This window comes from Balearica regulorum, chromosome 1, assembly GCF_011004875.1.
Source record: "Balearica regulorum gibbericeps isolate bBalReg1 chromosome 1, bBalReg1.pri, whole genome shotgun sequence".
In the NCBI taxonomy this organism is placed as follows: Eukaryota; Metazoa; Chordata; class Aves; order Gruiformes; family Gruidae; genus Balearica; species Balearica regulorum.
The window spans coordinates 69,374,389-69,397,614 of record NC_046184.1 but is presented as its reverse complement, the minus strand read 5'-3'; the positions used below and the strand labels follow the sequence as shown (position 1 = coordinate 69,397,614).

Below are 23,226 nucleotides of genomic sequence, written 5' to 3'. Positions count from 1 at the left end.
ACAGACATAAATCTGCTAAATACTTGGCTAAATTGCGAATCCGGCTCTGCATTTGAGTTTTTGTGTCTGAACCCTTTTCCCCTTTAATGACCAGCTGGTGATTCTGTCCTTCCTGCAGTTCCTTCTGCCTGTTTCTTCTGCAGTTTTAATGTCATGTCTCACACCTAGTCATTCCTGAAACGTAAGTCCCAAACACATTGTCATGTCTGGGGAAGACATGGCCTGGAGAGAGGAACTTTGTTAAAACAAGACAGCAGGAAATAATGAGCGCAACCTCTCAATGCTGCTAATGTTTCTTATTTCCTTCAAACACGAGTGCACCATATGAAAATCTAACTGCTTTTGAGGTTCTAAACTGCTGAAGCAATGTTTTGCCTTACTCAGTGGTAATCCAGCTGTTGTGAAAATTGACTTCCTATTTCATAAAGTAAGTGGGCATTTTCCTTTCAGGATGAGTCATTTGCTTTTGAAGACCACTCCTGCAGATGCTGAACTCCTGCTCCCTGTAGAATGAGTTGTTTTATTATGGGTAAATAAAACCTGAGCTAGAGCCACATAGCAGATAACAATAGAGACAGGGTCTATGAATATAATACTTACTTCAGGGTAGATGGTCCCAAGTTGGGTGTTCTGTAGAAGTTAAACAAGTTGCTTATTGGTTGCTTTAGGTGCCCATTATTCCCTTCGACACTCCATAAGTAGCTGGAGCTTAGTGTAGGCAGGTAATTGAGGAGTAATGCAATTTCTTTTAAATAAATTCATTTGTGCGACAGGAATTCCCTTCTGGGGAGGTCTGGGGGCTGCTAAGTCATAATGAACATGCTGTTATTCTTCAGAAAAAAAATCTACCCTTCAAACGAGTCCACACAAAAGAGCAGGAGTAAACAAAGTAGTGTTTTAAGTGCTAAAATAAGCATGCGCCCATGTGTGCATATGCACATACACACACGTGAAACTCAGAGATCCATCATGTAATTTAATTCATGAAGAAATATGTACCCAGCATAGAAGGGAGTGCTTAACCAATAGTAGGGAATGAAAGACCTTTTGTTTTGGTGCATCAAACTACAATGCAGATTGTCCCTTGCCTTTAAGACATCTTTGGCAATAATCATAATGAATAGGCTGAAGGAGGTGGAAATTTTGGCTAAACTGGTATTTATGTACCACATACTGTTGGACACCCAGAGAATGTGTTTCATTTCAGCGAAGCTGCTTGCAATAGAGATAATCTACAATGATGTTTTTAATAGCATCTCTCTGCCTTTGGAATGGCATTATTCAGCTTCAATGGGAAGTGTGAGGAGCGCTGTATTGATGGATGCGTGCACACACAATGCTGAGCTTTTTCTGTCTGTCTTGCAAACTGATCTTAGCCAGTAATATTTTCTTTTCTTTTTTTCTTATTTCCTTTCCTACGATGTGTTACCTTTCCTTTCCACTGTTCTCCCATCTTTTCCTCCCTGTCCTTCATACACCCTGCCTACAACCTGGTATGCCATGCCCTCCTCCTGCTAGCTGGAAACCTTAGACTGCAGCAGATTGTAAATCCGGTTGATCCTCTGGAGATCCTGGCAGATGTGCACTGGACACACATCCGTGAAAAAGAGGAGGAGGAAAAAATGGTCCCAACCTCAAAGTCCTCCACCTCCAGAGGTAATCTCCCCCCAGCCCTGCACCATCAATTCCTGAATCATGGTTGCAGCTGTTTAACTCTGTTGCTTCTGTGCCCTTCAAGAGTAGTGTACTTCCACAGGGGCAGCAGAGATTGAAAGGAACTACTTTCAAATTACACTGAAATTACACTTGCTTAAACGTTTTGCTTTTCAGGTCAGTGTCTACTTAAAATGACTGCTTTCTCAGCTCCGTGGTGGTGTGACTTCTTCTGACCCGTTTGTCTGCCTGCTTTGACTCCATAGCATTTTTCCTCACTACACACATAATTTGATAGAGCTGGCAACCAGCCCTCGGTAACTGACTTTAGGGATAGTAATAGAGCCTGTCACGCACTTTTTGTGACAGCGAGGACTCTGCGCCTCTTTAAGGAACGCTGAAGGGCTGTGTTGTGTGGCTACTACAGCAAAGACTGAACAGGGTCAGCTTCTCTGTTGAGCATACTCCTGTGCTGCTGCTTTTCAAAGTGTTTAACTACATCTGGTGTAAGTAGAGAATGATGGGGTTCAAAGGACTTGCAAATCTGATCAGTGGTGGTTTTGACTCCCTGTGTTTGAGATTTGACAGCGTATCTATTTTTTAAAGTGAGGTGTGACCTCTGAGAGTTGCCAGTTACTTAAAGGAAAACTTTGGAGGGGGGAAAATGCCAATAGTCTAGCTCTCCTGTAAGCACCTTCCAGCAGTCCCAGCTGACCTTATTCTAGACTATATTACAGTGTGTCTTAAGGTAAGTATGTCATAGGCACTTTACCTATACAGAAGCCTAGGCTTAATAAAAGTTAACCATGCAGTTGATGAGTAGCATTCTCTGTGTCTTCATTGTGCCAGAAGTGTAGAGGGAGTAAGTATGGTGTTGGAAGGGGTGTCTTTTATAGCAAATGTGAAATTAAGTTAATGACTGATCTCTATTAAAAATGCCTAGGTCTTTACCTTATGTTGCCTGATCATATTCCATTCCAGATAATTAACTTTTCCTTGTAGTTCTAGATGTTTGGTGTTTTTTTTAATTGTGGTCCAACCTGATACACAGTTCCAGATCAGTTTGGGTACACTTATAATTGCAGTTTGTAGAATGCACTGGGATTTTCTGGTATGAAATCTGCTCCCTACAAATAAGCGATGGGTATTTCCTTTCCACTGTAACCACAGAAATAGGTTGTGTTCAATTGTCTCTAACATTCAGTATTGCTAGAGTGGGCTCTTAGCGTTTAAAAATGCTACAAATGTTAAAACAGTTTCTTAAGCTTACTACAATTAAGATTACTTTACCTTCTGCTTGAGGGTCTGTATCACTGTCATCTCCAAATTTTTCTTTTAATTTGTATTTTATAATTCCCATTTTTCCATGCTGTATTGGTACAGCTGCCAGCAAAAGATGATCCTTCCAAAATTGATCTTGTGGTCTTTCCAACTTCCTTTGGGAAGGAAGGCAGTATTTCCTTTCTGTCCCCTAAAACTGGGGCACACTAGGACAATCCTGATCAATAGATCAGCTGCTTCAATTACTTTGTCATGCAGTACAGGTGGGTGCAGGCGCATCAGCAGTTTCTTTTTTGAAAGGGCCATTGCCAGTAAGTACCTGTGGATACGCTGTAAGTTTTCAGCTTGAGTTCAATAGACAAATTTGTTCCTGGCTGAGCTGTGTTCTGTGATGTGAGGTGTTTGGAGAACCCATCAGTAGCAGTGGCGATAGGGTTTGATGCGAAAGCCTGGGATAGTGTTAGAATACACAGAAGCCTCTCTCGTTGTGCTTTGGGTGCTCTTCTTCGTCTGCTGGCATTTGCACCTGGGCACCACAGGTTCTGGGATGCCTGTTGTGACCACCCCTCTCGTTGCTCCACTCTTTCATCTTCTAGTTTCCCTCCTCTGCAGAGTTTCAAGTGGAGCACAGCAGCAACAACCTGCTGGTCAGATGCGGTGTTTTTCTCACCGTGCCATCCGTAGTTCCTCTAACATTACAGATCCTAAAGGAAGATTAGATCTTGATTTAAATCCCAAGTCTGGAACTGATTCTTTAACATCTCATAGGTTTTATTCCTGTGTGTGCTACTGAAAAATTTCCCTTTGTCACTCTTCTGTTTTAGACGCTTACTGAATGGTCTAATTTTGATTTCTTACAATTTATTGTTTTTTAAATTCAGCATCCGACCTTCCTTCCGTACGCCATGAGGCGGTACAGGCGTGGCTGGAGACGGTCCCTGGAGGTAGTTTGGTGATGTTCTATGTATTCCAATGCACAATAACCCTGCCCGTCTCTTCTCCATGCCTTCAGCAGCTCAGCTGGTACTTTAACCCTGGAACTTACGGCCCTGTCGCTACTGCATGCCTAGACGTGGAGGGAGGGAGGAAGGGGGAGTGTGCATGCACGCCTTGCTCAGACAGTCCCTTCTTGCATGAACTCGACATTCGTTGTAACCCTTCTGAAGGCAGGCCAAACAGAGAGGTTGTCTTGGGTGTAATAAAGTAGTAGGAGGAATCTAGTTGAGTGCTTTGATTTGCTTTGTAAACTGAAGACCGGACCAGTTATTCTTCCCCAAGCTCCTTGACTAAAAGAACACGGGGCTTTCTTGCAGTTGAATGATCAAGTGACAGAGAGTACTTAAAGCAATTGCAGTTCTCTGTAGCAACTGCAAACTCTAGTTATCTGGTGAAGAGCACAAGAAAGAAGAATAAGGTTGAAGCTGGGATCTTTGGGAACAGTGATGTCCGTTGTGTCTCCTTTGACTTGGGGTTCACGTTATTTAGGAAGGTTGAAGGGATGGTAGAGCTCAAATGCTTATTTTCTGTAGTCCTCTAAGCTCTATTACAAAACCAATGAGCATGAAGATTCTGGGATTAGAGTAAGGGAGTAAATTTGTGTAAAGTGGTGAAGGTTTCTAAATCAGTGGAACAGCAGTAGTTTGTGACTAGGTAGTTGATCTAAGTTGCTTTGGCACAGCAGAATAGCTAGCTTGCCTATAAAACTTTGCTGCTGCTGCTGCTTTGGCAAGGCAGCAGTGTTTACAAGACGTCTGCACACAATGCAGTCTGCTCACGGCTGCTAGCTGGTATGAACCAAGTGCTGATCCCAGTTTCTGGCTGCCATAGTGTGTAGCTTCTGAGTTATTGTGTGACAGCTTTTGGCCTCTTGCTCCTTATCCTAACTGTATATACGTATATGCACAGTATATGTATAATATAACCAGCCACCTGCAAGCTCTTCATGTCCCTCAAAATGGGATCCACCCTTGTACCAAGTTGTTACTTATCTATGCATCTGTAATCTTCTGTTGAGTTTTGTGTACCAACCTATGTAAGAATTTATTTTCTCCTCTCTCTCCGATACTCCCTATGTGTGTCACGTCAGTTCATGGTTTCTGGATCTGAAGACACACACGTACCTAGTGGTGTTAGATATTCTTAACATCAGAGCTACATTTTTGCAAGTTTTGATTAAGATTAGTCACATTTGCTGCTACCATAAAACCATCCAATTACATTATTATTTCCAAAATAACATAAGCTACTGCATGCCTAAGCAACAATCAGACTGGGACGCAGTTTGGTTTTGTTCAGTAGATTTGTAAATGCCCCTGTGGGCCGTCCAACCTTTGCCATATGATTCAGTCTCCTACGCTTGACATCTAAGATTCTGGATTTTATAAGCCTCTGACGTAAGGGAATAGGCCAGTGCTTTATCACACGTAAGTGTTAACTGCCTTTTTACTGTAGCTGACAGAAAGCAAACTAGCCCATGTTAGTCTGTCTTAATACTACAGCGGGGAAAAGCATGGGAAAAGAGAAATTATCAGGTTGAAGGAAGACGACAAACCACCTGCTGAAGGCTGTGTTTTGAAATAAGCAAAAAAACTGTATTAGAGAGAGAGAAGAGACTGCAAGACCTCCATTTGAGGGAGGATTGGTTTGGTTTCAAGATTGTCTTAATTATCAATGCTAGAATATAAACTGTTCCAAAAGCCATGTCGTCACTAGTAAACAAAAAGGATCAGGGCCTACTCCCTGACTCAGGAGAAAGCCGGCACAGCATGATTCATTCCCATATGGCTGAACTTTTTTGCCATCCAGAGTCAGGGGGCTGCATCCGGACTGCCTTTTGGAAACAGCCTCTAGCCCTACCGTGGGAACTAACTACTGGGACTCACGCCAGGAGCCCACCTAAAGATGACTGTATGACACTGTATGCATTGCACCACTTAGTTTACTGGTATAGGTGCAGCCAAGAAGGTTATAAATATATCTGTTATCATTGTTATAGGACCATATCCTATGTGTATAATTAGCAAGCGTTGTGCATAATAATACATGCTGACTGTGTACGCATTTGCAATAGGATATACAACAGAGTTAAATGTCTGCATGTTGTTGAATGTGAATTGATGCTGACTCACTGCACAAATCTAAAATTGTAGTTGACTGACTCTACTGTGGAAAAAAAAAACAACACCTGGAAGTGCTCGCTTCTTCTTATATATTTAAATTATGTTTTATGAAAATGCTTAACAAAAAAAAAGTAGGAAAATCACCTATAGCACTAGAGATGGGACAAGGTGTCATAAGATTTAAGTTTTTTAAAAAAGTATTATTTAATAATGGAATTTAGATCCCACAATTTGGTCTTCTCTCTCCTCCTGTAATTAAATCCTGTCGCAAGTAGTAACGTCAAATGCCCTTTTCAGAGTTATAAATTCAAGAATCTTTTCTTTGACTCAGCAAATCAAATTATGATCTGTAACAGAAAAGAAAGTTTTGGATATATCTTTTTATTTACTTAAAAATATCTCAATTAATTTGTGTCCTACTTACCTGTACAGTATATCAAGTCTCTTAGACCCTTTTAACAAAGAATACTGTAGCTGCACAGTTAAACAGTTTCCAAACGTAATAATGATCAATCCCAGAGCTAGACTCTGTCTCTGACTTACACCATTAAAAACTTGTTTCAATTTCAAGATGAACAGTTGTGGTACATTGTGAGATTTCAGTTTTCACCTAATACACGTATGCCATAAAATGGTTGTAACTGTTCTGGTGTGGTAAAGGAAAAAAAAACCAATAATCTTCCTGAAAGAACAGTAAACGTTATTCTGGTTTGATGTCCTCCCAGTCCCTTTCTTGTTTAATTTTTGACAAGGCCTGTTGCTCAGAAAATCCCTGGCTGCTTTCACTGCAAATACCTTGGAGACTCCCCAAAGGCAAGCATTCCTTGATTCATTGGAGTCTGGAAGTATGGTTTCACCATAAATGTCTTTCTGGGTGGCACATTTCAAGATTTCTTGTTTTGGCAGTAATTAATAAATATGTCCACTATAAACTGTTGGTACAGTTCAATGTAGAACTTTTTAATTGTATAGGGTTGGGTTTTTTCTTTTTTTTTTTTTTCCCTCAATATTTGAATATATTCTAGCTCCATGTGAGGATAATGATGTGGAGGACGAGCTGGGCACAGAGCCTGCAGACACAGAAGGGCAGGCAGGTGAAGAAGGAGACACGGGTGCAGAGCTGGATGACGGTAGGGTACCACCATGCATCATTTAAACCTGTTATGTTAACAGAATTGTATTGGCAGAGAACACTTTGTGTGAGAGTACTTAAACTTGATCTTATGTTTAGTGATGTAGGAGTTTGTTTCAAATAGTCAAAAGGGAGCCAGGAGTGAAGGACAAAAAGAAACAGAAAAGCTTCAATGCCAGAGGTTGTAAAATAAATTTCTCGTGTCCTCTCACCATCTGCTAACTAGAGGGCTCGGCCTTGTGTCCATATTCAGTACTAATCCTGCTGAATAAGAGAAATGGAAGTAAATTTCTGAAAAGTTGTGGTGGTTTTGCCCCAGCTGGCAGCTAAGCACCATGCAGCTGCTCGCTCACCCCTCCCTGCCCCAAGGGGATGGGGAGGAGAATGAAAAAAACACCTCGTGGGTTGAGATGAAGACAGTTTAATAGGATAACAAAGGAAGATAATAATAATAATAACAGCAATAATAATAGTAATAACAACAGTAATAATGATAATAAAACAAGCAATGCACAAATGCAATTGCTTACCACATGCAGGGAAAAAAACACCAAACCAGATGCCCAGTCTGTTTCTGAGCAGCGATCCCGCCTCCCAGCTCGCTTCCCCAGTTACATGCAGAGCATGACGTTCTATGGCAGGGAATGTCCGTTTGGCCAGTCTGGGTCAGCTGTCCTGGCTGTGCTCTCCCAGCTTCTGGTGCACCTGGCAGGGCCTGGGAAGCTGAAAAGTCCTTGACTTAGTGTAGACACTAGAACTGCCTCCCAACAACTGAAAACATCAGTGTGTTATTAATGCTATTCTCATACTAAATCTGAAACAGAGCATTATACCAGCTATTAGAAAGAAAATTAACTCTATCTCAGCTGAAACCAGGACAAAAGTCCACAGTATTATGCCAGTAATCTTCCCTTGCTAGTGTAAAATGAACTGCATATGCCAGAAAACATTGAAAAATTTCCAGAAAACTGGTAAGGTATGACTTGAATTGCTAATTCAGTTATTTCTACTAATAGTCCATCATTTACTGCTTACATGTCTCTAGCATACAGAAGAAGGAGTGAAACATTTAGGTGTTCAGCTCATGAAAATGATTAGCACCATGTGAATAGAAAGAAAGGATTATGAAAGATTTTAAAATAATAAACAGATGTCCTGATGGACTTGGATCCAAGATCTCTTGGTTTTTTTTTCCCCTGCCTCATCTGTGATCAGATGACATCCCATCTGATGCAGAAGCAGAGTTTCGCTTACGTCAAGGTCGCGTAGAAGAGCCAGAAGTAAAAGTCTCTGAAGATGAAGATGAAGAAGGAGAAGAAAGTGCTTCTTGCAGTGTGACAGAAGGTAATAGCTTTCCCATCAGTATTTGAATGATTGTAATTGCATTTGAGATAGTCTGCATGTTTTTTAGATTTAAGAGAAGACAGTTTTTTGGATTTGAACCATTTCACTGCTCTCAGTGGCAAGGTACGTGCTTGCATTAACATTTTTGAGAAGAATGTTCTGAATCCATTAATTACAGCTTCCTGAAGCATGAGATCCATCTAACTACCTTTTCTTGTAGAAGTTTTTATGTTAAAAAACTTGCACCATTTTTGACATTTAAATTTTTTTTACTAGGTTCCCGATGTCCAATCTAGAATTTGTAAAAAGCTGAGAAATTTGTCACTACTTCCTGTGTGTAATATTAAAAAAAAAAAAAAAAAAGAAGAAGAAAAGCAAAAAGAAAGAAAGAATGAATATTAGTGGTCTCATGTTTTTGGAAACATTTTTGCTTTCCCTAGATCCATGCAAGCCAACCATCCCGATCCAGTCATCCAGTGACAGTGTTCTTCCTTTGTCTCCAGTTGATAGTCCCAAAGCAAAACAAGCGGAGGTAAGAGAGGGAATCTCTGAAGTTTTCTACTCACTACCTGTAGTTCAACAGAACAGTTTGAAAAACTAATGAGAACTGACAGCAGTGGACTTTCCTGTGTCTATAATTTATGTTGATGTTCTTGAAATCTGACTTCATTTAGACTTAAAAAATAATGTACTGTCTTTCTTTCCTATCTTCAGAGTGTAATGGCTCTGTCACAGTCAGACAAGTTCCCATCACAAAGTCCAAAAAGGAATTATATAGGACATTTTAATTTCACTGTGCAATTACCAAGTGATAGATATAATGCATGAGAGGAGCATAAGTAAGGTGTTTCCTGTTTATCCTGCTGTGGCTATCTTTTCTGTACCAAAAGCAGATTCTGTGCAGTTGTAGTTCTAAATTATATTTGTATTACTTAGTAGTAACCAAAGTAGTGCTTATTTATTCCAGAATAACAACATAGTTCAGCTTAAAGAAGTGGACATGTCAATGATGTACTGTCATGTTGTCAGCCCTGGAGTCCGCATGCAAGAGTACTGTGGTGTTTTCGGCCACTGGTGTGTAAGAGTAGGAAGTACATGACCCCTAAAATTTCCATTCAAATTTTTTCCTCCCAAGTGTTTGTTTTTAAGGAATTACTAAAAGATTAGACTTTATCCCAGAGAGTTTTGTCATAAACCAGTTTACTTTTACAATGGACACATTATGGGATAAGGCTAGTTTGCCAACAGCAATTGCAGACAACGTTCATCTTCTATTAAAATTAAGGTGTGGTTTGTTAGTTTGGTTTTTTGGGGGGTTTTTTCCTGGACCATCTAATGATTCTGTTAGACATAGTTATTGTTCATATCAGGACAGTGCCTAAATGCAGTACTCAAGACCTGGGTGTTTACTATGTGTCGTACAAGCACACAGATAGAGAGGTTCATGGTCTAATGGTCATGTACAGTTAAACCAAACTGTTTGCATTCAAAAGAAAGCTGGTGCAAAAGATGTCATTGGAAAGAATAATACCAGAACTCAGTAAGACGAGTCCACTGCTAAAGGGTTAAATTGTAAAACAACAGATTGTGCTACTGAGTAATATGGCAGTCTGGATGTAGGAAACAAGCACCAAGACTTCTGGACCATTAAGGGTCAAGGGAATTGCAGCCTAATTTACTCTTAACGGAGAAAGCACTCCTTGCTTTAAGAAAGCATGCCAGCAGAAAGTGCTGTATTGATGAGAGCTGGAGAGACTTGCATCATATCTGTCTGAGATAAGGAACCACCATAATACACAGTGTTGGAGATTTGAAGGGAGAGCAGGAAATACAGGAATGGATTTCTAGAATTTAGTTTAGTGGGTTTTTTCCTTCCAAAAAGTAAATTTGCCTTGTTGTCTTCTACAAAGTATGGTTTATATAATGGGGCAGATGGGAAATCCTAAGTGATGTTCCAGGCCCGCAAATGGGATGCCACATGTGGGTTTCTTCATATTTTGAGACTTTGATGGTTTTCTTATTGCTAACTTTGTTAAAAACAAAAAAATGGAACACTATTCTGATGTGCCTGGTGACTATTAATATTTCTGTTTTTCATTTTTTGTAGGATGTAAAAGATCCCCTGGCTGAAGTATCCCGTGCAATAAAATCTCCAGAGGCACGCTTTTTTCCTGAGCCTTTCATTCTTGAAGAAGGACCAAAGGATGAAGTTCCCAAAGACAGGAAAGTTAAGAGTCCTTTGGTGCCCCCATCTCCAGTGTTATCCCAGCCAGCTGCATCACCAGAAGCCATTGCACCTACATCACTAGCAGAGTCTCAGCCAGCAGCACCAACAGTGGCTTCATCCCCAACCTCTGCTCAAATGCCTATCTGTTCCCAGCCTTTGCCTTCTAGTGAAACATCCATTCCATCCCCAGTGGAGCCTCCAGTATGTTTCCAGCCTGTCCCAGCCTTAACATCTACTCCTTTAGCCAAACTGGTCCTTAGGGGCCAGGATAGTGAGGTGGAAAAACTGGGGAGCCCTACTACTGCAGAAGAAGCCCTGAAACGGAGTAACCTTGTAGAAGAGTTCTGGATGAAGAGTGCTGAAATACGGAGGAGCTTAGGGCTCACCCCAGTAGACAGAAACAAACGCTTAGAGACAAACTTTACTGTATCTGCCCTTGAGACAACTCCTCTGAAGACTTTTAATAGCGAGAATATTTCAGGGGATGAAAGGATCCATCCTGTGAAACCCCAGCCTACCCCAAGAAGACAAGGACTGTCAAAGTTAGAAAATGAGCAGATTTCTCTGCTCACTCCAAAATCTCCATCAGAAAAAGAGCTAAAGAGTTCCACTGAAGTAAGGAGGGATGTATCCAGCAGTTCTGGACTTGGCCTTCAGGAGAGTTCATCTAACATGAGAACTATGGCTAGCCAGAGCTTCAACACTTCTGACTCCACCATGCTTACTCCTCCATCAAGTCCACCACCACCACCTCCTCAGGATGAAGAACCAGCCACTTTGCGTAGAAAGAGGCATCAAGCAGTCTGGCAGAATGAGGTTGAAGCCAGGTCACCTCCAACACCAGCATCAACACCTCCTGCTCCCCGATGCCATGAGCCGACCTCTGCTGCCAAAGAGTCAACCCAGGCCAAAAAAGATGACGTGCGAAAGTCTTTTGCAGAGAGTGTGGATGAGATTCCATTTGCTGATGATGTAGAAGACACATATGATGACAGGACAGAGGACTCGAGCCTTCATGAGAAGTTCTTTACACCTCCTACCAGTAGGCCAAGGCCTGAGAAACCACTTCTTTTGCCCTTGGTCAAAGAAAATGGTGGTCCACCTTCAATGGAAGGAGGGGTTAACCAAAAGAAGAGAGTGTTGCCTGAAATTTCTGTGGAGGCCAAGGAGCTTGCTGAAGAAAGAATGAGAGCCAGAGAGAAGTCTGTCAAGAGCCAAGCACTGCGTGATGCCATGGCTAAACAGTTGTGTAAGATGAAAGATATGGAGACAGCTGGGGCCACAAGGTCGCGAAAGGCATCTTCTATGCCCTTGAAGACCAAAGAGTTGTTTTATGACTCTCCAAAGCATCTGGCCTTGAAAATAGCAGAGGGATCCACACAAAAGCATGATGCTGTTATTGAGAAGTTCTCCACTCCTGCTGCTGATGTGGCTGGACCTGAAGGGTCTGTTACTTCTTCAGAAGGCTCCAGTGGGAAGAGTAAGAAAAGAACTTCTCTTTTCTCTCCTCGTAAAAACAAAAAGGAGAAGAAATCAAAAAATGACAGCAGGCTTTCCGACAAATCTAGTGGTGGAACAGAGGAAGCAACAAAGCCTAGGTCGTTGTGGAAGTCTGTTTTCTCTGGGTATAAGAAAGACAAGAAGAAAAAGACTGATGACAAATCCTGCCCAAGTACTCCCTCAAGTAGTGCCACTGTGGATTCTGGCAAGCACAAAGCTTCTCCGTTGGTTACAGCTGCAGGTATAATAGATACGTGCCTCTGCACTGTGTACTTTTCCTACAGCTAGCTATCTTTGAAAGTAGGTTTGGCTTACTTTGTCGTTCAGCTACTGTGCTGAATGATACTGCTCCCCAGTGTCAAATGGGCAGATCAAGATAAGTGCTAGCCACTAGAATTGTATGTTTGTGTGTTGGCAGGGTTAGTTGATATACCACTGAAAAAAATGGATCCTTTAATAAAAGCTTCACTCTCGATATGTACAAGGCACATCTGTTTTCTGCCTTAGATCGATTTGAGAAATAAGCATTGTTTGTTGGAATCAGTTATTTGTGACATTTCATCTCTATTTTAAATCTGCTCCTCATCTTTTCTTGGGTGGTCTGTTCTTTCTTTCAACCTGACTCCATGGATGCTGAAGACTGCAGAGGTGCCGTTACTCCTGTGTTCTCTGTGATCTGGAAAAGTGTCTGCTGATATGTGAAGTGGGGATTTTGCAGCCTCGTGTAAATCTCTCGCATGCCATCAGGTGCCGGCAGAGATGTTTAATGGCAACTTGTGATACAGTAAATAAGTTAGCCATAAATGGGATTGAAAGCAAACACGTTATATTTCTCTAGCCTTGCACAAATATCCAAAATAGTGCCAGCTGCTGTCATCCAGGTGCTGTACCTCTCATAAGAGCATTAATACAGTACAAAGGGAGAATCATGACCATTATTTTTAACAGCATTTGGAGAAAGTGATGCTCTTTTAGAATGAAGCTTCTAATATTGATCATTTTGTGGAGCAGTGCTTCTCTGATCACTCTGTAATCCCAGGCAAAGGAACTGAGACTGGCATAAAAGGACTAAGTATTTTTGAAGCTCAATCAATTTATCAACCAAGTTTGGAAATGTTTGCAGAAAGAACAGTTACTACTTCTCTAACTTCCCCTTTTTATTCCTGGCTTCTTAGACTTGCAGCTCCGTCAACACCTGAGTTTCTCCGAGGACTCTGACCTCTCCAGTGATGATATTCTGGAACGCTCCTCCCAGAAATCCAAGCGAGAGGTAAGCAGATGGGAAATGCATTTTAGATGGATCTAGCATTGTTCAGATCACAGGCTCAGAGAACCACATCAGAAACTTGGATGATTCATTCTGTTCTTACTGTTCCTTCTGTAGAACAGGCTTTCCTGTAAGTTGGCTGACTGTTCTGCCTAAAATAAGTTGGTTTCACTTGGTTTCACAAGTGCAAGCTTTTGCCCGCTGTTGTTATATGAAGGATCTGTTGTCTCACCGTGATACTACTTTACAATGAATATCACAGTCAGAATAGTGAATTTTGTCCTTGTTGTGCACATGCCAATGATCTACAGAAAATAGACCTTTAATGTCTTTAAAGCAAATTACAGATAGGAATGTACTTTTACATACATTGAGAACATAGTCAAGACAGATCATCAACTCAGAGGTAAGCTACAGGCTGCAGTTTTGCAGCTCATGCTTATTTTTGCTGGGAGAAGAGAATGTGTACAGTCTGAATTAGTACCTTCTCTTTTTGGAGAAAAGAGCCATCAGCTGTTTCTTCCATTTTGACCCTGTTTTCTTTGAGGACTTCTTGGTAGTTGCCGAGTATTTCCATATGTCTGTGTATGTAGATAACAACTGTTAAACTGAAATACATAGTAGTGAGCGCCTATGAAATGCCAGTATATAGGGGTTGGTTTTAGCCTGGTGTTCTCGTTCCAGTGTAGTCTGGTATGAGCTCTGTTTCTTCTGAGAGCGCTGTTTCTTGATCCTGACCAACCTTCCCTAGCTAGTGCTATAATGTCATATTGACAGACATATCAATAGCTTTCTAGCGAAAATAGTTTCACTTTAAGTGATGCTTTAAGGAAGTTGTTCACGAGGAAAGAGGATGCACCAGTGGGTCTCCATAAAAGCCCAAAGAGCTTTATATATTTTATTATATATTTTACAATGTATATATTATAAAATGATAAATATTGTAAAATATTTCTATATTTATAAATATATATTTTAAAATGTAAAAATACATTTAGTTTATTTGCAGATATTTATATATGGAAAATATATGGTGAGAACCATGTGCCAAAGTTAGTTGCTTTTAAGCTATTTATTTCAATTTTAGGATGGCACTATGAATGCAAAAATAAGTGAAAAATGTAAGGAACTGCTCAATCATAGTAATGGGGAAGAGCCCTTCTTTCATTCCTGAGAGCTTCTAAGCTCTGCTAGGCAGAGCTTGCAACATTTGGAGGAGTAAGTGGAGATGTCATTGGCCCTGCAGAACATTAAGGCCCTTCTGGTACTGAAGAATGAAAAACATGTTTCCCCGGTCCCTTCCTGGTGGTGCCTGGTTCACGTGTTAAAAAACCTCGAGAAGCAGAGAGCATCTGAGAGGGTAGTGTCACACATGCAGTGGTCTGTGCCTCCTGTCTCAAACCTCATCTAGTGTGCACAAATCAGTCTCAAATGGCAGGAGCTAGTTGGTACTTGGCTCAGGTGGCAAAGGCATGGAAGTACTGCAAATTGAAGTGTCATAGGAAAGGCTTTCTAGGTCTATATAGTGGAATGAATTAGAATAACTAATGAATTTAAGGATGGTAGAAGGAGTTGATGAAGTAAGTAGGAATTTTCTGTATTTACTTACCTGTCTTTTAATCTCTCTCCATAGTTAATCTAGATCTCTTCTAAGAGGAAGATTATTTTGTTTGTATTTTATTCCCTTTTTTTCTCTCCCCTTTCCATTCCTCCTTGCATGCGCTCAAGGTGTTTCATGAGAAATTCTGCATTTTCCAAGAGATGCAGAAGAATGAGGTACCTGTGGCTAGCAGAGGACAGATGTGCAATCTAGGGGGTTCAGATAAGAGTTACAGAGTTGCTGCTCTGCCTTGTAAACTCCTTCAGGAGGAAGCAGGGCTTCAGTAAGGGCCATGCTTCTTGTCAGACTTCGGTATGCCTTGATGGTCACTTTTTTCTCTGTGCTGAGCTACTTTGATTTCAAATGGCTTTTGCAGAAAAAAAGATCTCATCACTAAGCATTGGAAGGGATAGGGGACAGTGGCAGATGCCTGGAATCCTAATACTGAAAATATCTCACCAGCTCTGCCAAGGGTGTGGTGGTGGTATCTCATTTTCTCCCATTTGCTGTTGCTGAAATTACATTGAGAATTTCTTTGCTCAGCATCTGCCTATTTTCTAAAGAATAGTTTTGAGAATTAATTTATTAGAGGAAACAAAGCTGAGCACTCCACTTACCTAGTTTTACTGCATCCTGTCCAAGGATGTAGAACATGCATGCAAACACTGGAATGCCTTGCTGTCAAAAGAAATGTAACTGAACTTTGAAACTGACAAAACTGGGTTTGTACTGATTTGAGGTGAGGGTTATATTTTTTTTTTAAGTTACAAACTGCCTGCTACTTCTTATGGGTAAGAGTTGACTTCCTGTGTGCCACATAACTTTTATGTGAACCCCTTCTCTAAACTGAAATTCTGCTTGTGCTGCTTTTTTGGTAATTTTAGTGAGCTTGCTTCCCAGACAGCTTGCTCTGTTTAGCCTGTTCTTTGTGATCAGCAGTGAATTCATTCGGTGTTGTTTAATGTAGTGTCTTTCAAGAGAAGTGTCTTGTAAAGAGTTCCTAATGTAAATGTCCCGTGGGTGTCGTGTTTATAGGTGTGTGTCATTGTGAGTGTGTTTGTCGTTGTTCCCATGCAACTGTGATGTTGTGATCAGACATGTGTTTTGCTACTGCAGGTAGCTTGCTTTTTACTGAAGTTTGCGTACATGCTGAAGTTATTCTATGGCTTTTCATTTGTGACTGATTTTAGTTACTTGAATGTGAAAATGCAAAATGCTGGCTGTTCACCCAGAATGGCACAATGCCCTCCGTAGTTCATGACACAAGCGAAATTTGCCTCTCTTAGAAACCCTGAGTAGTTTACTTCCTCATTTTTGGGTGCAGGGTAATGTAGAATGTCCTTGGATAGAGAAGGTAGTGATTCTATTCTCCTTTTTCCTCATAATTTTAGCTCCTCAGGCTCTCTAGAGACTCTCTTTTTAGACAGGAAGATTCCATTACTGTAGGACACATAAGCCACTCTGAGGTCTTCTGGTGTTTCTCCTGTCACAAAGCAGTGAGGAAGATTTATGATGTTAGTTAAATACAAATGATCATTTATATGAAGTATAAATTTAAACCCATGAAATAAACCCAACTCCTAAGAGAAGTTGTAAATCAGATTGTAAATGGAGAGTCGTGTGACAGTGTAATGTATGGTTGGGTGAGCTGGTTCAGACCAAACGTGTCCCAGCGTAACCCATTATTCCAAATCCTAAGCCAAAACTTTGTATGTGTATGTACGCGTACTTGCTCACTGGACATTAAAACCATAGATAGATAAAGGCCAAATAATTCCTCTAGAAAAAGGTATTTCCAAGTTGACTGTATCTTCAAAGAGGCTGCTAAAGCTAATTGCCTTCAGGAGAGTGCTAGAAACTTGATTTTGCGGACAGAAGTTCCATTGTGCTTCATCAGTCTGGGTCATGTTCAGCATTTGCACATTTTTATGTTTCATTTAAAAACAGCTTTGTTTTATTACTGTGCATCTGTTTTCAATGTTGAACTGATTTTGCTTCATTTTGTATGTTTTTTTTATTTTTTTTTCCTTTACCATTCCCCCCTTTAAAGTCGATTTATGTACCACACGCCTTGGCATTCAAGAGATCATATTCGTCAAAGGTAGTGTCTCCATTCCCACTAGTTGGCCATTGTTGCATTGCATGTCCCTATATTAACCCATTGAATCCATAGCTACCCATCACATGTGCACTAACATCATAAACCATTGACTGTGCATGCGTGAGATGTTAGCAGACATGGGCAGCAAATTCTTTGTAGAGGTTGTCTACCAAAAATGTATTAAGCTCCGAATTGTTTGTCTGGCTAGAATGCATGCAATTATCAGTGCACAGCAGTGCATCGCTGTACAGAGTGATGTGGATGATTTTTGAGCTTCAGAACAAAATGGGTTTCAAGACAATTAAATACTTAGAATATGAGTTCAAGTGAATCATCACACTTTAATCAGCATCCTTCAAAATTGTTGAGTTCACTGAAATCTCAGTGAAGCTCTGTATCAAGCTAAAATCAAGACAGAAGTTACGTATCTGTTTCAGGAATGCTGCTGCTTTCTGAAATTCTTATTGTCCTGTCTTCACAGTCACAACAGTGTTACATGGGATAGGAAAGTCTCACCCTCTATCACTTTACCTTCTGATTTGGGTATCATTGTGGATTTTGTGTTTTTGAAAAAAGGAAGAGTAAAGTGCTAACTTCTTGGAGTTTTAACGATGGTAACCACCTAACTTGAGGGGTTTTTAATAGAGCTGTGATCCTACCTTAAACTCTGTTGCACTGAGAACAATAAACCAGAAGTAAACTGACCAATGCGGCAGTACAGTACCTAGACAAAGCAAATTTCAGGGTGGTCTGTCTTAACATTTTGTCCTTAAAGTTGACTGTCCATGGAGAAGATCTCTTTCCAGAAGTGGAAGACATCTGTTTACAGCTGTCCTTTAAAGGCTACATACATGTATGTGGGAAGAGAGTTCTTTTCTTTACTGTAGTTCACTTAATGCAGTTGTGACGTTTCTTTGACACTCTTAAAAGTCTGTGGGAGAAAGCCTTCCTAGACTACAACGCAACCAGCCAGTATACCTGATAAGATACTAAACCCCATTTCAGTAATGTTAAAAAGACTTACTTATTTTTAAATTAGTTTCACTGAGAGAAAAGAACGGGAGAAAATACCTTTCTATTTCTGTAACCATAGCCTTTCTCCTTTTGGATGGCTTCTGGTGTTGTACTATTCTGGTTTTATTTTAGAGGTTATTTGCTGTGGTTTATACCAGCCAGTTTAGTGGGGTTGCTCTTGAGATGGGATTTCCCATCTCACACCAGAATGTCGTTCTGCTTTCAAATGTCTTTTTGCCTTCTCGCTTCATAGAAAAGTTGCACAATTTTACACAGGTAGTCATTACCAGTTATACCGGCATAACTCCCAACTATGGATTTTCTTGTTCCAGAATAAAACAAGGAGAGGGGAATAGCAATACAACTACACTAGTCTATAATAAATTCTTAGCTTATACTGCAGTAACTGCTGATGTAGACATGCCTTTACCCTCTTTTAAAATGAAATCAAGGTGAACCCTCTATATGGTACTCATTGATTTAATGAAATCCATTTGGCTAAATCTATTGAGAAATAGAATAAAAATTGATTTGATCTTTGGGGAGATGTTTTGTATAGCAGTGGAAGACAGGTGGGACTTTAAATAAAATCACAGCTTTGCAGTTGGCTTATATGCTTCTTCACTCCTGATTTGACCCTGAAATCGTTGCTCACTGCACTGTGAACACCTTTGCCTACAGAAGCTTGACTTTTGACACAGCCATGGCAAAGACAGAACACCTCACTTCTGAGATTTTGGAAGAGAAAATGGTCATCCCTTCCCCCATATATCTGACCATGTGAATAAACTCTGCTCCTGTTTTTCCTTCCTTCAGAGAGCCTACACAGAAGAGGAACTGAATGCCAAGCTGACCCGGCGAGTACAGAAAGCTGCCCGTAGACAAGCCAAGCAAGAGGAGCTAAAGAGGTTGCATAGAGCTCAGGTAGTTGTCTCACAATCTTCTTATCATGCCAGACAATTAACTCTATGTGAAAGTACCATGATCCTGCCATTCCTCTGTGTCAGAAGAGGATCCAGAGACGGAAATTTCCTCTATTTCTACATGATTGTCCCTGCTCCTACTTACTCTTTCAAATTTGGTATCGTGTCACAGACACGGGAAGAGTGGCTGAAACATATCATGATAGTTTTACAATGAGAAAAGTAACGACCATGACACCTTTCTAGCTGGAGAGGAGCGAAGCATCATGCACCAAATGGACCACTGATAGTCAGATAATACCTGATGAAGCTGCAGTTATTGCTTTGCTAGATTATGCTACTGGGTAAAGTGTTACCAAATTAACCTTTAATTACCAGAGAATCTGTTGGAAAACTGCTGGCATCATCTATAGATGATGGGATTTGTTTAAAGCTTGAGATAGGGGCTCAGCTGACTGAGTAGCATCACCTTTCACTTCAGCATTTAGGACAGTGATTGGAGTTGTAGCAAATAAGTGGGTATCAAGGTGCTTGCTAAATTAAGGGCTAGGATGCAAGGGGGTGGGGAGGGTGTTGTGGAGAGACTGTGACGCTAGCTTTTGAAGCAGTTAACTTTTGAACCAGTGTACGGTAGAATACAAATACTTGTTTTTGAAAAGGCCAATTTGCCTGAAGTCACTTAGTGCTGGATGAGTGCTGCAGACAGAGCAGGACAGTTACTCTTGGTGAGGTTCTGCTCCGTTCTTCTCTGAACAGATCATCCAGCGGCAGCTTGAACAAGTGGAAGAGAAGCAGAGGCAACTTGAAGAGAGGGGAGTTGCTGTGGAGAAGGCCCTTCGGGGAGAAGCAGGTATCCATCAGAACTTGGTTTGCTTTTTAATGTTTTCTTATCAAGTGCTTGTGCAGTAGTCCGTAGCTGCTTGGATTTTAGAGGCAATTGGACCATTAGAGCCTAGAAGCAGAGTCCAATGTGAATCCATTCTTCCTTTTCTGCTATCTTTTTGAGGCATTTTTGTTCCTGTGTTTTTTCTAATTCTGGGACTTCCCTATGGCAGAGACTCAGTTCGCTTGTCTTTGCCTGAGGCTTAGGAGGTAATCCTCCAACTATTAATAATGGCTGACTGACTGTTTCTGCATATCACTGGATATTACAGCTAGAAAATTGCAGGGGTTTCCTAGCTGCAGTTCACATAAAGCTGTCACAGTAAGAACCCTGTTTGTATGTTAAGGAAGTAATTGTGAAATTGTGTGTGCTTTCTCTATTGTGTTGGATTATCAAGGTAGTGTCCTTACAAGGGACCATCACAGAACATCTTCCTCACTGCACAGCCCAGCACACTGGCTACTTCCAAGAAAGTTGTGCAGAACAGAAATGTACACCTACACTGAAAGGTATCCATGTCAAGCTGTTAGAGGAATGTTATGTGTACGTGAAAATAAATTAATACCAGCTGATCTGGCAAAGCATATGAGTGGAGGAGTACTTGGTTCAGATAATGCTGATGGTAGTATAATGATTTGGAAAATAGAATCCTCGATTGCAAGGAGTCAAATATCCAACAGGCAAATGCAGTGTACGTATACCTGACAGGGCCAGGATTACATACCTGATTACAAGGATCAGGGATCAGAAATGGTAACAGTGGAACAGGTGTTGGGAAAATGTTTTAGCTTGTTGCTTGGACTGAAGAGTGACCGCTATGCCTGTGAAGATGGAATTTAAATTAAGGAGTGAAGGTTCACCAGAGGAAAAGTCTGTTGTGACTTCCCGCCAATTACTACTCGGCCAGGATTAGGTATGTTTGATGCTCTGTAAGGGCATGCCAAAGCAGCTGGATGGAGTGGTGACCAAAGCAAATTGGTACTATGAGTGTGGAGAACGATCTGGAGGACTTCGACGGTTTTGTGATCTGACTGGCTTTTTCATTTGTGGGTTCAAAAAATAGCCTTGTGCAAAAACTCTTTCTCTGCAGTGATGCCTCCTTCCTTATGCTGTGTATTTCTGTGTAGCCCCACTCTGTTCTCTGGCCTGCCAGTTACTGCACGTACTAAAACCACCTCTCTTATTTCTAATTGTTCTTTTCCTTTCTCTTTACATCTTGATTACTTAGCTGCTAAATGACTTTCACGTAAGACATGTCAGCACAAGTGGGAAATCTTAGCAGCTGAGAGAACACGCTTCATGACAGAAAGTTCTCTCATTGAAGAATGATAGAAGAATGCCTAAAAAAGTCAGAGAGGGCAGAACGTGACCAACAGTAAGAATAGCTATTTTATATGGAAGACTGCAGAATTAAATCCTTTTATAACTAACTAATCATTCCCAACTCTCTCAAAATAGAAGCAGTCTTGGATGAGCTTCTATAGTTGTGAATTTCCTAGCAGAATTATGAAATTGTAGGTCACTCTTTGCAAAATGAATCTTTTCTTCAGGAAGTCTCTAGGGTATACTTTACCCTTGCAACATGTTTCTATCAGCAGATCGTACATTATGGTTACAGAAGCTTAACTCTGTCGTAAAAAATTCACCGGCCTCAACTCTTCCAGTTATTTCAGGGGATTAACAAGAAACACATTCCTTTGGGGGGGGGGGGAAGCATGTTCTAACCTGTGTTGACTGAAACACAAGATTATAAATTAATTCCATCCTACACCTCTCCAAGCCAGTCTTGCATAGACATTTTGCATATATCTGCAATAAATGAACAGAATTTCTTCTTACTTTTTTAAAATCTGAGACATCAAATTCTGTAAGTATAAATCATTTCTGCCTCCAATATCCATTAATTATTCAGGAGGGCAGTATAATTTTCTTGTCACCTGCATTGCCTAAGATACTGACCTAACAGTGACCACTGCATTCAGCAAGTACTATCGTCTAAAGGTGTGAAGTCATGCTCTTATCTCTGATCGGTCCCTATACTAACGAAACTGTGTAAACAAAGGTTAAAAAAGGGAAGGGCATTGTATAAAGTGGTGGTTTTCATCTGAAAAAAAACATTTTAAAAAATCTCTTTCCTTTTAATAAGCTTGTGCAAGGGGAAGAAATGGGGGAGGGTGGGAAGTAGGCCTCCTGTGCACATACTCTGTCCACATAAATTGAGACGGATTGCAATACAGGATCAAAGTAATGGCTGTCCCATAGACAGCAACCAGTATTAACTGTTCTATAATAAGTGGGTTATTCAGCTTCCCTCTCTGTAGGGAAAGAAGAAATCACTCACTGACTTAGGCATTTAAATATGAAGGTTTAGATAGTATTAGGAGTAGTTTGCTACTACTAGATGCTTGAAAATCCTGACAGAAGAAACAGAATTCTGTATTTTGTAATGATTCTTTTCTTTTTCTATTGTAGAAGAAGATACACAAAACCATCTGAACTCTTCTCTGTGTCAGTTATCATCTTTTAGCATATAGCCTGTTAGTCATCTTTCCCGTCTGTGACGAATTTCAAATTTTGCTTTTGTAGAGGTATTCCATTAACTTTAATTGTTCAGATCTCTGACCTCTGGACCTCTTTCCATTTTTAGCAAAAAATATTTTTCAGTTGGACTGGTAAGAACAAAACCCAATACTATAGGTAAGAATTTGTTTACTTAGAATAATTTTGCTTCTATTTTCCATCCATTTTGCACCATCCTTAATAATGTTCTTGCCAAGTGACTTACATTGAGAAGACTCTCAATAACTTCTTCACAGCGATGCCCCACTGTCTTCCTGAGAGATTACAGTTAATTTAGATCCTAGCAATAGGTACAGACAGCTCAACAGTCTTTTCAGGAATTTCACTCATTATCTGATAGTTGTCAAGTTGGAATATTTATATGATGATACTAGCTATTCAACTAATCAGACTCAGAAACATTTTGGAGGTCATTGTTAACTTTAATTTTGACAAAATAATTGCAGCTTCTTGGCTACCTCCTTGTCTTTTCCTTTTTTAAATTGGCTCCCCTCGGGCAAGGCACAGTTGGTCTTTTATTCTTTTAAAAGCTGAATGCTCAATCTAACATTTAGTTTCTGATTCAGAAAATGATCTCACACCCTATGATTATTTAATTGCCT

At 40.5% G+C, this 23,226-nt stretch overlaps 1 protein-coding gene across 13 annotated transcripts in view; it reads left to right on the top strand.

Annotated features, from left to right (window-relative positions):
- The window catches only part of MICAL3 (microtubule associated monooxygenase, calponin and LIM domain containing 3), a 164,261-nt gene that overhangs the window by 123,453 nt on the left and 17,582 nt on the right, over positions 1 to 23,226 (top strand). For 8 of the 13 annotated variants that reach the window (XM_075757201.1, XM_075757181.1, XM_075757164.1 and 5 more), the window contains 10 exons: positions 1,519 to 1,656; positions 3,816 to 3,878; positions 7,079 to 7,183; positions 8,401 to 8,529; positions 8,970 to 9,061; positions 10,637 to 12,497; positions 13,432 to 13,526; positions 17,174 to 17,224; positions 19,055 to 19,162; positions 19,918 to 20,011. In XM_075757201.1, the coding sequence (XP_075613316.1) occupies positions 1,519 to 1,656; positions 3,816 to 3,878; positions 7,079 to 7,183; positions 8,401 to 8,529; positions 8,970 to 9,061; positions 10,637 to 12,497; positions 13,432 to 13,526; positions 17,174 to 17,224; positions 19,055 to 19,162; positions 19,918 to 20,011 (2,736 nt within the window). The remainder of the gene's footprint in view (positions 1 to 1,518; positions 1,657 to 3,815; positions 3,879 to 7,078; positions 7,184 to 8,400; positions 8,530 to 8,969; positions 9,062 to 10,636; positions 12,498 to 13,431; positions 13,527 to 17,173; positions 17,225 to 19,054; positions 19,163 to 19,917; positions 20,012 to 23,226) is intronic. The other 5 variants (XM_075757211.1, XM_075757175.1, XM_075757142.1 and 2 more) reach the window with 4 other exon arrangements.